General features: G+C 44.0%; 1 protein-coding gene across 13 annotated transcripts in view; it reads left to right on the forward strand.

Annotated features, from left to right (window-relative positions):
• The window catches only part of PLEKHA7 (pleckstrin homology domain containing A7), a 223270-nt gene that overhangs the window by 151120 nt on the left and 57457 nt on the right, over nucleotides 1-14693 (forward strand). For all 13 annotated transcript variants that reach the window (XM_041730461.1, XM_041730449.1, XM_041730458.1 and 10 more), the window contains one exon: nucleotides 1867-2042. In XM_041730461.1, coding sequence (XP_041586395.1) covers nucleotides 1867-2042 — 176 coding nt within the window. The remainder of the gene's footprint in view (nucleotides 1-1866; nucleotides 2043-14693) is intronic.

Here is a 14693-nt window from a genome sequence, read left to right on the forward strand (position 1 = left end):
TTTCCCTAGTACTGGACCTAGATCAGAGTCTTAAGGGCCAGGAGAGCAATCATATCCTAGGGCCATTAAGTTTTTGAGGTAAAATCTTCCTTGCTTGCTTGCATCCTCATTTCCTTTAGGCATAACCTAAAGTTTTCTCTTCATTTGTGCAAATTTGCCTAGTGTTAGGCAAAATTGGCGGTGTTAATTGGAAAGCGAAGAGCAGAGGATAGGCAGCATCTTTGAGATGAGATGAGGGAAGGGGTGAGAAGACTTCTGATTATCTTGGCTCTGGCATCTTCCTAGGGCTCAGGGCACTTTGAATTTGGGTCACGTGGCCAACTGTACTTCTCACTTTCACAGTTAATACATCTTTTATGTCCAAGCACAGACAGAGTGTAGTTAGGAACCTGTTCTTCAGAACCAAGGGCAGCTGGACACAGCACATATTGGCAATTTGATTAGTGACTGAGGTTGTTTGTGATCATGAGTAGCTCCTCTTTTTTGATGGATCGAACTCCCAAGGCCCATTTGCAGACATGCCAACTCTCCATGTTTGAAGTGTCCCTGGACAAGGCTTGCTGCACAAATGTTAGTATAGTAGGAAACTTCTCTATCACACCCTTGAGGGTGCCCTATTCTTGTGGGTGGCCTTGTGTCTGGTGGGGCAAGTGCCTGTCCCAGAACTCTGTAACTGTGCAGAAGGTCTGGGAGGAGGTATCAGAGATGTTATGGGGTCACTGTCCAGGGGAACTTCTCTATTTTATTCACTACAGTATACCCAGGAATAATGCCTGGCACACAGTCAGTGCTCAATAAATGTTTGTTGAATAAATGAAGAGTTTATTAATGAATAAATGAAGTCCCTGCTCTCATGGAGTTTGTATTTTGGAGGGAAGAGACAGATGATAAGCAAACTTGTGTGTAAAATAAATAATACCAGATAATGTTAAATGCTGTGAAGAATCCATTACTGGGCATAGAGATCAGGAAAAGTTAATGTCTTAGACCTTCATTTGCCACATTTGTAAAATAGAGACTCTGTCCCTACCTCTTAGAGCTGCTGGAATTAAAATGAGGTTAAAGTCATGGAAGTACCCAGGGGTCACATACTATGCATTGATCAGATTTGTTGATCTTCCTCGTACCATCTTCCTATGTAGACTTGGTGGGGTTTTTCATCACAAATTTAAGACAGGCCCCTGCCTATTAGAACACAGAGTGGAACTGGGGTTGCCTCTTGTTTGCACCCATCCTGGTTGCTTTTCAACAGTCATTTCCAATACCTCTTCATGAGCTTTTTGCAAAGATACATGTGAAAACACCTTGAGGCTTCCTGACACATAGTAGGTGTGCAAGAATTTTCAAATGTCAACCTTTTTAGTGCCTCTTTGGAGAGACAGAAGAGCAGCAGCTTTGATGGGCACATGTCACATTTCATGCCCAAGCTCTGAGGCACAGTGAATCCCTGCACCAAGCCACGTGTTCTGACTGTTGATTTTTGGCTTAATTCCAACAGCCGCATGCTGTGGAAGCACCACAACAGAGATTCCAGAGAGTTTGCTTCTACAGAATGAGCGTTTTGAAAAACTCTCACATAAGCCTTGCCTGGGTGCCCCTCCCTAAGCAGGAGTAAGATGAATAGGAACAGGTACAGCTGCAGGGCTTTTACCATGGAGACCAGACACAGCTGTCACTGGGACTGACTGCACCAGGAATGGGGAAATCCAGCCATGATGGTTTCCAGGTGTGGGAACAAGTTGGCTGGTGCTCAGGCTTTTAATCTGGAAGAGGGGACAACATGGCCGCAACATTGTCTGCTTGTTACTTCCGGAAGTAAAATGTGTGCTGACCTCCCTGACCTGGGTTTCCGCCTCGTGTTTACAGGCTGTGCACACGGGGATGCGAGCACTCATCTCTAATAGCTCCATGGGGGGCTCTCAGGCTGAGCAGTCAGGCATGAGGACCTACTACTTCAGTGCCGACACCCAGGAGGACATGAACGCGTGGGTCCGGGCCATGAACCAGGCTGCACAGGTGCTGTCTCGATCATCGCTGAAGAGGTGAGTCCCGGTGGAGAGTCTCTGTCAGAGCACTTCCCACACTAGGATGGGGACCCAGGTAAGAACACTTGGGTGCCCCGAATTCCACTGTTCATTCAATTGTATTAAGCACTGCCCTTTCTTTGAAAGTCCTATTTAATGATGAATTCTTCTGGGAGGAGAATGCATGCACAGTAAGATCCCCCAGAAATTACTTGATCCTCTTTTCATTGGCCAGAGAAATGCAAAGACCTGGAAGGGTGAAGTAACTGCCTGAGGTACAGAGCCTTGGAACCTGGTGTGTGTGTGTTTCTCATTTGTCCTCCTCTGATGTGTGGTGGGAGAGACAACCTGGGGCACCAGATGGGGGAAGAAGAAGAGACAGGCAAGAAAGATCTTGCAAAGTGAAAAACGTGCCTCAGACTGCCCACCACATTGCTGGGGCTAGCCAGGGAGCTGCCCCTTCCCTCAAATGGGCAAACCAAGGGTACAGTCAGCAGGGATGTTGAAATTCCTGAGTCTGTTGGCTGTGGCTGATTCCCTGAGAGAAAGCGCAGGAGGACGATGAGTGGAGTCAGAGGCTCTGAGAAGGTAGGGGAGCCCTAGAAAAATCAGGGTGTGCCTTGGACCAGTCCTTCTCTGACATGGGCCTGTTTTTCACTCTCTGGACACCTTGCTCAGCTGAGAGGCCTCTTTGTGGTCTTTTAGTGAGGCCTCAAAATAAAAGGTTCTTCTCTAGTAACCTAAAGGCAGGATTTTTCGGTGACTACAAATGGATTTCACATGGTATGTTTTAGCTTATCAGCCTTTTCCAATATATGTGTATTCTGGGATTAGTGGTACTACCTAGTTTCATGCTATCTTTCTTGAAACAGACCTTTGGTATAGAGTGACATCCTTCAAGGGGCCTGGTTGGGGTCTAGTCCTCCCCTTGGAGTTTCCGTAATACCTCAGTCAAGCATTTTCCATGCTGTTTTTTCTTTCACCTTCTGTCTGCTTTTCAGTATCCTAGACTTCAGGGAGGGATTGTCTTTGTATCTTCTGCACACCTGCCACAGAGTAAGCTGTCAAATGTCTGGTGAGTGAGTGAGTGAGCGAGCTACTGGATGCATGAATATGTTAGGACAAGACTAATGATTGTCCTGGAAGTTCCCACGTGGACTCTGAATCAGTAACTGCAGGTGTTCAGTCAAATCTGACTCTGCCTCCTAGCATTGTCATCCAGCCTGCATTTTTCTTTTTCTTTCTTTCTTTTTTTTTTTTTTTTTTAAGATTTTATTTATTCATGGCGGGGGGGTGGGGTGGGCAAAGACACAGGCAGAGGGAGAAGCAGGCCCCATGCAGGGAGCCTGATGCGAGACTTGATCCCAGGACCCCAGGATCACACCCTGGGCCAAAAGCAGGCACCAAACCACTGAGCCACCCAGGGATCCCCCAGTTTGCATTTTTCTATTGTGTCCACAGTGATGATGGGAAAGCCTCTGCCATTAGCCCTGTGGGCACTTTGTTCATAGCGACATTGCTGTTTCCTTCATCATCCCAGGAGAAGGAAACTTGGGTACATTTGGCATGTCTTGCTTCTAATGCACATGCTGGTCCCTAATGCCCACTCTTTCCTAGTCTTTGCTTTTCATCCTTCAAAAAATAAAATGCAAAAAGGCAAAAATATTCTTAATCACCTTTCTGGGGTAATCTTCATTTATATACATATATACACTTATAGAAATATGTAAGTTTCTTTTGTGTGTTTTCAAAGCATGAATGCTAACATCTTAATCCTTTACTTTTTTATTTTTAAAAATATTTATTCATGCGAGAGATAGAGAGAAAGAGAGAGAGAGAGAAGGGCCAAAACACAGGCAGAGGAAAAAGCAGGCTCCATGCAGGGGGCCCGATGCAGGACTCGATTCCAGGTCTCCAGGATCAGGCCCTGGGCCGAAGGTGGCCCTAAACCGCTGAGGCACCCGGGCTGCCCTTAATCCTTTTTTTTTTTTTTTTTTTTTTTTTTAAAGACTTTATGTGAGAGAGAAAGCACAAGCAGGGAGAGGAGCAAATGGAGACAGAGAAGCAGACTCCCCACTGAGCAGGGAGCCTGCCTGACTTGGGGCTCAATCCCAGGACCCCGAGATCGTGACCGAGCCAGAGGCAAACTTAACTGACTGAGCCACCCAGGGCCCCCCCCAAAATCCTTCTTTATCAGTGTATGTGGATCAACTTTATTTTGGACTGTTGTATTGGTATTGTATAAGGACCATAATGCTCCAAACCTTGGATGGTTTATCTTTCGTCATCTTTTACTATTATGAATAGTCCTGTAATGAAAAACCTCTACAAGCCTCTGCATATGTCTTTCAAATTGCTGTATCAAAATACAATGCATTTTAAATTTGAATCAGTATGCCAAATTGCCCTTTAAAGAAAGCTGTGGAATCTACTAGTGAGAGTCCTCATCTCCCACATCTTTGCCAAAAGTTGATATTATCAAGCTTTAAAATTTTTTGTTGAGCTGCTGTGTGGATGAATAGTATCTGGTTATTTCAGTGTGTATGTCCATGATGATAGAGATCTTTTCTGTTTGTTGGCTACTTGTTTCCTCCCCAGTGAACTGCCTGTATGTGTCCTCTGCCCGTTTTTTTTTTTTTTTTTTCCTGAGTTGTTTGCCTTTTCTTGGTGCTTTCTTTCCTGTGTGCTATGAAATCTGCCCAGTGTAGGATGCAGCTTAGCGTCTTGGTTGATGGAAGTCCGTCCAGCCTTGTGGCTAATGGAATCTGATGTTCCCTTCTTTTGAAATTCAGGATGCTATTTGCCAGTCTCTAATATTCTGGCCTTTTTCCTTTTCTCTTTGATTCCTCAGAGATCACCTGAGGGGTTTCTTGAACCCATTCCCGAGTTCCTTTATGGCCCTGGGGAGTTAACTCCTGGGCCTTTCCCATCTTCCTCCTTGTCCTGGACTATCTCTCATCTTTCTTCTTGATTAAGGTATGGAACTAATCCCAGAAGTTAAAGAATTCAGTTTTATTTATGTGAATCATCTTCCCCAAGCAGAGATACCTACATCTCATTCTTTTATAGCCGTCCCCTCCTTCATTTTAATTTTTAGAAAAATAGAAAGTTTGTTTTTTGCTTTGCTTTGCTTCAAAAAAAAAAACCAAGCTTAGCTCCTTCTAGACTCTTCCCTTTCTGCCACATTCCTGTGGGGCCCATTCCACTGTACATCTGTGCTTGATTTTGTGTCCTACCTTCCATTTCTTGTGCGTGTCCTTTTATAACTTGAGCTCTGAGAGCTGCCTGTGTTATTAAACTGGCTTCTTTGGACCAGCAGTGGCAAATGGGTTCTTGTGTCCCATTTCTACTCAGTTCATCATAATGACCAGGATACTGGGTCAAAGGTAGCCTGAGAATGAAATCAGGATTATGGGGAAGAAGTATTGTGATTGGCAAGTGATGCCTGCCTTGAATTGTTCAGCATTAATTTGCCTAGCTGAGATTTGGCTATTTTTGTAACTTTTTTCTACTTGAAGATTTTTAAATTAACCATCAGATTCTTTTGTGGAGGGGCTCCATCCCTTATCTGTTGGGCTGCTTTCCTTCCCTTTTAGGGTCTCAGGCTATTGTCCCTAGATTTTCTCTGAACTTTTAACATTTGTTCTTATGCCCTTAATAAATTCTTAAAATCCCATAATCATGTTTGCCCTAGGTTTCTTCCTTATAAAACAAAACAAAAACCCAACTTGTTTTACCATTTGAGTCAGAATAAAGGCAGGATAGCATTTCCCTTTAACTTTCTGAGAAATGGAATAGTCAGCTAAGCAAATCCAGACTTATTAAATGTTCTATTTCCCCAGAATAAGATGTTCAGACATTTGGTTAGTTAGAATTATTCATCAGGCAGTACTAAATCTTCCCTCTCCTCCAGTTTGGTGATCTGCATTGGAAAACCATCTGTGTTAAGTGGAGGGCCCCAGTGGTCGCATATCCGTGTGTCCCCAACTCAGTTCTTACCAGATGCTTCTATTCTTAATTCACATGGGCAGATGCTTTGTGTATGTGGTATATATAGTATGACTCCTGATTGCAGGTAGCAGAAAATGCAGGCAAATTTTTCTTAAGAAGGGAGGAATTCATTGGTTCCCTTGACTGAAAAGTTCAGGATAGGTTTAGCTTTAGAAACAGGTGGGTTTGGGCAGCCCGGGTGGCTCAGCAGTTTAGCGCTGCCTTCAGCCCAGGGCCTGATCCTGGAGACCTGGGATTGAGTCCCACGTCGGGCTCCCTGCAGGGAGCCTGTCTCTCTCTCTGCCTGCGTCTCTGCCTCTCTCTCTCTCTCTCTGCTCTCATGAATAAATAAATAAAATCTTAAAAAAAAAAAAAAAAGAAACAGGTGGGTTCAAGGCTCAGACAATATTAGAAGTCATTGTCTCAGACTGTGGACTCCAGCTACCTCTGGTTTGGATTCATTCTTCAACTCCATGTAGAGGTCCCTGGCCAATCTAAGATCTGGTGGTAAGGTAGCTGCGGTAGCCCTAGACTCTTCTGATGAAAGTCTAGCAGGAAAAGAGCCAGTCTTGCTCAGAAGCTCTTGTCCAGAGCCATTCTGATTGGACAGGCTTAGATCACATTTAAACCCTAAACTGTGTACTGTTGCCAGGGAATGCACTGACTGGCACAAGCCCAGGATACATGTTTCACTTCTGAGAACTGAGGGTGAGGTAGGGGTGAATGCCCAAGTAAATGTTGGGGCTGTGGGCAGAGGAAGGAGAAATGACTCATTGGCATGGGATAAAGGAAGCACAAATGACAAATGTCCAGGCCAGCTGATTCACCCCTCACTTCCTATTGTCTTGGTTTCTTTTACCTTAAACTTCTCTTCCTAGAACTTAGTGTCAGAAGTCAGATGGATGTGGGTTCAAATCTCAGCTCTACTACTTTCTAGGTGAGTCACTTGTACAGATTCGGTATACTTTTCTTAGTCCATAGGGCTATTACAAGACAAGTGTTAAGTTAAATAAGTGAATGTATCAAGTGCTTACTTAATAGGATGCCTAAGATACTTTATATCAGATATGCTACCTCCAGTAACAATGTCATTGGCTTTTTTTTTTCTTTACAACCTTCCAGTTTCATCATTCATCCTCTGGATCACATTGATGATGAGTCTTCTATGAACAAATTGCACTCTCTCCCTTATCAGGATGTGTTCATCCCCTAGCAGTGAGAATTGTGGTTCTGTTCTACCCAGGCTCCTGCAGCACCACCCCTCCTTCTGCCCTTCACTTCCTTCTTCTTCCAGCCTCTTCCCACATCATTCCTCTGACTTAGGAGCAGAGCTGAGCTTCCTTGCTACAACTCCCAACTTTATCCCCTCATTTCTTATACAGGCTTAGGAGTCTCTTGATGGAAATGCATTTATGTATTCTTGAGATCCCACCCCATACAGTGTAAAGGGGCACTGAGCAGTGGTGCCAAAGCCTGCTCTCTAGCTCCATCTGTTCATAATTTCTTCCCCCCATTTCCATGTTCTTCCACTTGCCAGATTTTGGACTGTCTTGAAATCTGTCTTCCCAACTCCCTCACATTGGACTTCTTTTTATCTTTTGTCTAAGGATATCTTCTCTAACAAGTTAAAGCACTAAGCAAGGAGGTCAGCTTGCCTTTACAGCTCACAAAACTGACAAGCAGCTCAGGAGGGCCTATCAGAAGATAACTTATCTTTTTTTTTTTTTTTAAGATTTTATTTATTTATTCATAGAGACAGAGAGCAAGAGAGAGAGAGAGAGAGAGAGAGAAGCAGAGATACAGACAGAGGGTGAAGCAAGCTCCATGCAGGGAGCCTGACATGGGACTCGATCCCAGGTCTCCAGGATAACTCCCTGGGCTGAAGGCAGGCACTAAGCCGCTGAGCCACCCAGGGATCCCCAACAACTTACCTTTTTTTCTAAGCCTCTCTGGTCTCTCTGTAATTGAAGTCCTATCTTTGGACTGAAGGAACTTACAGTCTAATCACCTTTGGAGTAAAAACCAATTTCCTCAGGGATTTTGAGCACTGCATGGGTCTGGTCCCTATGACACTTTTCATGTCTTGCCATTCCCTATTCTCTGTGTCCTAACCATACTGTACTTCTTGAATTGAGTGCATTTGTACATGCATTAATCTGTTTAGTCTTTTATTCTACAAATATTTATTGAGGGTATATTGTGCATCAGACACTGTTAAAGATGCTGAGAAATACAGCAGTGTTCAAACAAAGAGGCAAAGTCTCATGCATTGTTGGGTAGGGATGGTGGAGACAGACCATAAATAGGTAAACAACAAGATGATATTCTATCATAATCCATGCATGAAGGCAGTAAAATTGGGTGATGGGATGGGAGGGACAAGGGGGCAGGGAAGATATGGAGGTGAGGCCTGATTGATATATGAATGTTACAGATGCAAAACTGAGGCAGAGTGCTTTAAGCCAAAGGAACGGCATTTACAAACACCCTGAGACATGAATGAGCTTGGTTTATTCAAGAAACAGAAAGCGGAGGAGTGTGGCTGCATCTAAGAGAACAAGGAGGAGAATAGAGTATGATGGGATCTGGGTAAGAGATGGAGGTCCATCTCATTAGGCACCAGGATCCATCGGGGCCTTGCTCATCTGCTCCCCCAGCCTTCACCCTTATCAGGAAAATGTTAGCGCATCCTTTAGGCCTCACCCTCGATGTTATTCCCTCTTTCCCTGACACTTCAGTGTGTTAGATTGCCCCAGCAAGTCATTCCTTTTGCACAGGACTTTCACATTCTGTTGGCCTGCTTTCTCACTGTCACCCCTACTAGTCTGTAAACTCCTTGAAAATGGAACAGTGTTTGACACATAGTAAGCAGTCAGTTAATGGATGTGTGGATGGATGATTGGCTGGCTGGCCGGGTTAGTGGATGGAGGATGAACAAAACAGCTATAAAACTTCTACCTATAAGAAGTTCAAATAAGGATTTGGGGGGCATCTGTGTGGCTTAGTGGTTGAGCATCTGCCTTTGGTCCTGGGATTGAGTTCCGTGTCAGGCTCCCCATGGGGAGCTTCTCCCTCTTCCTATGTCTGTGCCTCTCTCTGTCTCTCACGAATAAATAAATAAAATATTTTTTAAAAATAATGATTTGGGACATCTCAGAACAAGCTAATCAGTGTTGTGGGATCAGCACATGGGGAATCATCCTGCTCAGAAATGGCCCATACATTGCTGGCTATCTGCACTGTCTTCAGAGAACTAAATGTTTGGTCTTCCAAACCCAGATCATTTTGAGTAAAGTGTAGCAGGAACACCTGAGGTTGGACAAGCCCCTTGGGCCCTGAGCAGAAATAATTTATGGAGATGTTTTCAACCAGGTGCAGGGCTTTGGAGTCTGATCAGATGGAGTTCGAATTCTGCTTATGTCACTGGTTGCAGGATTCAGGCAAGTTGGTTAACCTCTTGGAGCTTCACTTTTATTGCCTGTAATTAAGGATTAATAATATCACTAGCCTTGGAGGATTGTATATGATAAGAGGAGATAATAGGGACGCCTGGGTGGCTCAGCGGTTTGGCGCCTGCCTTCGGTCCAGGGCGTGGTCCCAGGGTTCTGGGATCGAGTCCCACATCAGGCTCCCAGCACAGAGCACTGCTTCTCCCTCTGCCTGTGTCTCTCTCTCTGTCTCTCTCTCTGTCTCTCATGAATAAATAAATAAAATCTTAAAAAAAAAAAGAGAGATAATGTATTTTACTTGCTTATTAGCTCAGGGTTTTGCATTTAGTGAGTGCTCAGTGATGACTGTTGCTTCCACAGTTTCTAGTCTTCAGTAGAGACAATTTATTGTAGGTAATCTGGTACTTACCAGTACCCTCAGCCTCTTTGGGCTTAACACTACTGATCTTGAAGGATTGTTATAGGGATTAGAGAGGATCTGTGTCAAGTTCCTGGCACATAGTAGGATCCAGCATATGGTAATAACAACCAAGCATTGGCCACAAAAAAAATGAGTGACCCAGAACTGTGACTGCCATACAGAGATGGGAAGTAAGCACACTTGGCCAGAATTCCAGACTGGGTTGGGATGAACTGTGACACTTGAGCTTGACTTACCTGATAGAAAGAAGAGGGAAGGATTCTCTAGGCAGGTAATGAACAAGACCTGGAGTGACCAGACCTCCTTTATTTGGTTTGTCAGTCCTTAAAACTTCACGAGGGACTTTGCCAGTAGCTACTTCTCTGAGGCAAGAGGGACCTCAGCCTGGCCATCTGGTGTTTCGTTTATTCTTCAGCCTCACTCTTCTTTGGAGGAGGACAGCCTGGAGAACTGGAGAGTGTGTTGTCAGAGCAGTCAGCCCCTCTATTGTTAATTTAGAGCAGAGCATGAAAGGGAGCCAGATATCTGCCCCACTCCCAGGAGGACTGCCCTATTTAACTCTGGGGGAAAGAAGAAACAAACTCCTGTCTCCATTTCTCTCCAACCATTTCCTTCCTCAAATGCTAGGAACTAATTCAAGTGAGCAAGTGTGCCATAGGCTCCCAAGATACTTCAGGGCTCTTTCTTTTCAACCTTTTGTACAAGTCTACGGACTATGCTAGGGTCAATTCTGACTTTGGAGGCCACTGTCCTCCTGAGCCTGGGGTCAGTGCTCAGGACTCAGTGTCTATCAACATAGGCTGAGCTGGTTACCTGATCTGCTTCAGACTACACTCTCTAAGTATCTCGGTGGGCTGGCCCTTGTTCCTGGGTTCCTAGTTTGGTTGTTTAGGTGTGGAGAGTAGGGAGGGATCCTCTAGTAGGATTGTGATAGGAGGGCCGTATCTACTGCTGGACCAAAGTCCAACCAAGGCCCTACAAGAATTATTCCTCTCCCCGCCCAAGTCTTTGAATGAGATTTAATGGTGTGTTCATGTGTTTAGCATTAAGACAGAGGGAAATAGTGGTTCTTATTTCCTGGTGAGATCAAGGATTTAGACACAGAATAAAAACATAATCAGTGCTTGGTATGATCTGTTAACTTCCAAGTTCTTGTGAGGAAAAGGAAGAAGAGAGAAATATCTCCGGTGTGAGGTGAGTGCTTTTCCCACTTGCAGGAGGAAGCCAGACTTTGCTCTAAGCAGATGCAGAGCATTGCTGTGATGTGCTAAAACTGGAGGAACCCAATCCCTGCTAATAATGCTTAGCCCCTTGTAACAGGGATTGTGTTTGGTTGCTAGTAAAAGAACAGTGCAACTTAGGGTTGCATCAGCAAATTGAGTTTTAGTTTTCTCACAGAAGAGGAATCCAGGAATCCATAGTTAGTCCAGTCTGGTATAGCAGCTCCATCAGGGATCTGGGTTCTTGCTCATTTTCTACCCAATTTTAAGCAGGTGGCTTTAATCCTTATTTTTGTTACCTTACAATCTGGAGTGAAATCTAAATTCCAGGCAGGAATAAAAGAAGGGTTAGCTAAGCCAGCTAAGTGTGACTTCTTCTTCTTTTTTTTTTTTTCTTTTTAAGATTTTATTTATTTATTCATGAGAGACACACAGAGACAGAGGCAGAGGGTGAAGCAGGCTCCATGCAGGGAGCCCGATGTGGGACTCGATCCCGGCACCCAGGGATCACGCCCTGAGCCAAAGGCAGATGCTCCACTGCTGAGCCACTCCGTCGTCCCAGTGTGACTTCTTTTAAAGACTTCCCTGGAAGACCCACCTAGCAATTTCTGTGTACATCTTAACATTTTATTGGCCAAATCTAAGTCACATGGTCACCTTTAGCTCCAAGGGAGATTGGGAAATGTGACTTTTTGCTGGATACATTGTTACTTAGAAAAAATTGGGTCAAGGGAGAGGGAGAGAATAGATATTAGGTAGTCAATGCATCTGTGTTTGAGGGCACATGTGTGCCGGGTACTGTGCTGTGCTTTTTCTGTGCACTGTCTCCTTTAGTCCTCACAACAGCCTAATAAAGCGAGGGGTGCTGTCCCCATTTTGCAGATAAGAAACCTGAAACCAGAGAAGTCAGAGACATGCTCAAGGTCACCCAGCTTGTATTGGGCGGAACTATCCCTTGAATCCAGGTCTGACTGGCTTTAAACCCTATGCCCACTGGGTTTGACACGTTTGGCCAAAATGGTCACCAAATGCCAGGAATGCCCTGTGATTTTTTTTTTTTTTTAAGATGTACTTATTTATTCCTGAGAGACAGAGAGAGGCAGAGACATAGGTAGAGGGAGAAACAGGCTCCCTGTGGGGAGCCTGATGCTGGGCTCAATACCAGGACCCTGAGATCACTACCTGAGCCAAAGGCAGATGCTCAACCACTGAGCCACCCAGGTGCCCCCATTCCCTGTGATTTTGAACAGTCACTAAGTCCAGCTCCTCACAATGATAGTAGTGACTTGCACTGGAAAGACTAGTGTCATCTTAACTAAACATGTGTGCCTTGCATGGCCAACTTCTCTGAATGACAAAGTCATTGAGAGCTGAAGTGTGCTTTATTCTTTCCCACCATTGTGCTAAATCGAGCATTGCAAATCCATTTTGTGACAGGTTCCTGATTTGGGAAGTTGTGTGTTAAGTTGTAAGGAATGCAGGGAGATGGGGAAGACCAGAAAACATTGTTGCCTTAAATCCTGTATCTTAGTAAGTTAACTGTTTATGTCAATTAAGGTGGGTGAGTAGAGGACATCATCTTTCTCTTTCTTACCTACAGCCATAGCCTGAGTATTTTGGGCACAAAGGCATCTTATAGAAGTCCCAGCAGTCAGAGACCAAGAGCTGTTTATAAACTCAAGTTTGAGGGCCTAGAAGGCTGCCAGCTGGCAAACAGACTGCCATTCTTTTAGCCACCTCTTAAGGTTTATTTTGCAGTAAATGGTGGTGGTAATCTGAGAAAAGGATTGGTCATTTTCTATCAACTTTATTGTCATGATGTACTGGCATATGTGAAGGTGTGTACATCCTATGTACACACATAGTAAACACTAAGATTTATAGTTATAAGCTCCATGGTTAGAAAAGCCTGGAATCCTCCACTTTTTTGGGGGTCAGTTAATGAGAACAGTATTAAATGTGGTAACTGTGATTACATCGGGCTTTAGGGTTACCTGGCTTTGAAGGCAGAGACTGTTTTCTCTGCTACTTTCTTATACCTCCAAATATCTGCCCCAGTGGGGATAGATGGTTGTTCACTAAATACATGGAGGTTGATTGGTAAAGAAAGGAAAATCCCCATTACAGTTGGTTGGGCTGAGGCATCTTATGAACACACACTCCTTGGTTTCTGGAGTTGAGGAAACTCCCTTTTCCTTTTAGTTCTAATGTCATATATGTAGGTGGCATGTTTGTTTCATAACCTGGTTTTGTGACCAAGTGCTGTTTATCTTTGGGGTGGGAATAAAAAAGGAAGTACAGTCACTTAGGTCTCACAATTGGAGTATAAACCAGGTTATCAAGCTTTGGTGACTTGGCTGGGGTGTGACCCAGAGGACAGCCAGAGCTCTAGACCTGTAGGTAGCAGCCTTAGCACAGCCCCCTTGGGTGGTTTCCTGAGTTTGAGAAACATTAAGGAAGATATAGGCCAAGTCAGAGAACCTGAAGGCTACCAGTTGAGGTTATACTGATACAGTTATGGAGGATTAAAGGAAGAAAGGACAAAGTTAAAACCTATAATGTACTCTATGGAAAAAGAGTTGTCCCTTAATGAACATATAGTAAAAATTGGTTTTTGTTAAAGTGTAGCCCCTGAATATTTCCCATATATTCCCACTACTGGAGCTTACAGACCAACTGAACATTAGGAATGAAAGGGCTCTCAGAAATAATAATCTAAATATGTCATTATAAAATGATATAATAGGACTCCTTCCACAAAGACTTAGACCAAACTCAAACTAGCTTAAGTGAGAAAGAAAGTTTATTGGTTCACAACCAAAAAGTCCAGGGATATATTTGGTTTAGATATGGCTAAATCTCAGAGCTCAGGCCAAGTGTTAAGGATTCTGTGTTTCTCCAACTGCTTTTCTTGGTGTTGACTTTTTTTGTTTTTTTAAGATTTCATTTATTTATTTGAGAGAAAGAGAGCAGGAGGGAAGGGCAGAGGGAGAAGCAACTCCCCATTGAGCAGAGAGCCCAATTGGGGCTCAATCCCAGGACCCCAGGATCATGACCCGAGCTGAAGGCAGATGCTTAACTAGCTGAGCCACCCAGGTGCCTCGGTTGTTGGTTTCATTCTCAGATAGCTGATTCCCATATAGTTACAGCAGTTCAAGACCAGCTCTAACCAAAGCCTGGTTGGTCTAGCCAGCTCTAACCAACTGACTTACTTGGAATAGGTGATGTGTCAGCTCTCAAAGTAATCACTGAAACTTGGAGCCTCAGATGGACAGGGACTAGGGTCCAAACAGCAGCATCCAAACCATATGGATTGGGAGTAGGGAGAGGTGGTCCCTAATGAAAATTGAAATGCTAAAATTGATTTTTTTTTTTTTTAAATAAAGCTTTGGGTCTTCAGGGAAAAGTCAGGAGAGTACATTGACAGTGAGATGCGAGATTGGTTTTCTTAGTTACAGGTTAGATTGCTTTTCTTAGTTACCGGTTAGATTGCTACTTTACATTGACATTTTAACTATCTCTCAGACTGGATTGATCCTGCCTGCCCTAAGTCTGTACTGACTGTTGGTAGCTGAGGTTTTTAGGTTGT

Source organism: Vulpes lagopus, chromosome 15, assembly GCF_018345385.1.
Source record: "Vulpes lagopus strain Blue_001 chromosome 15, ASM1834538v1, whole genome shotgun sequence".
NCBI lineage: Eukaryota > Metazoa > Chordata > Mammalia > Carnivora > Canidae > Vulpes > Vulpes lagopus.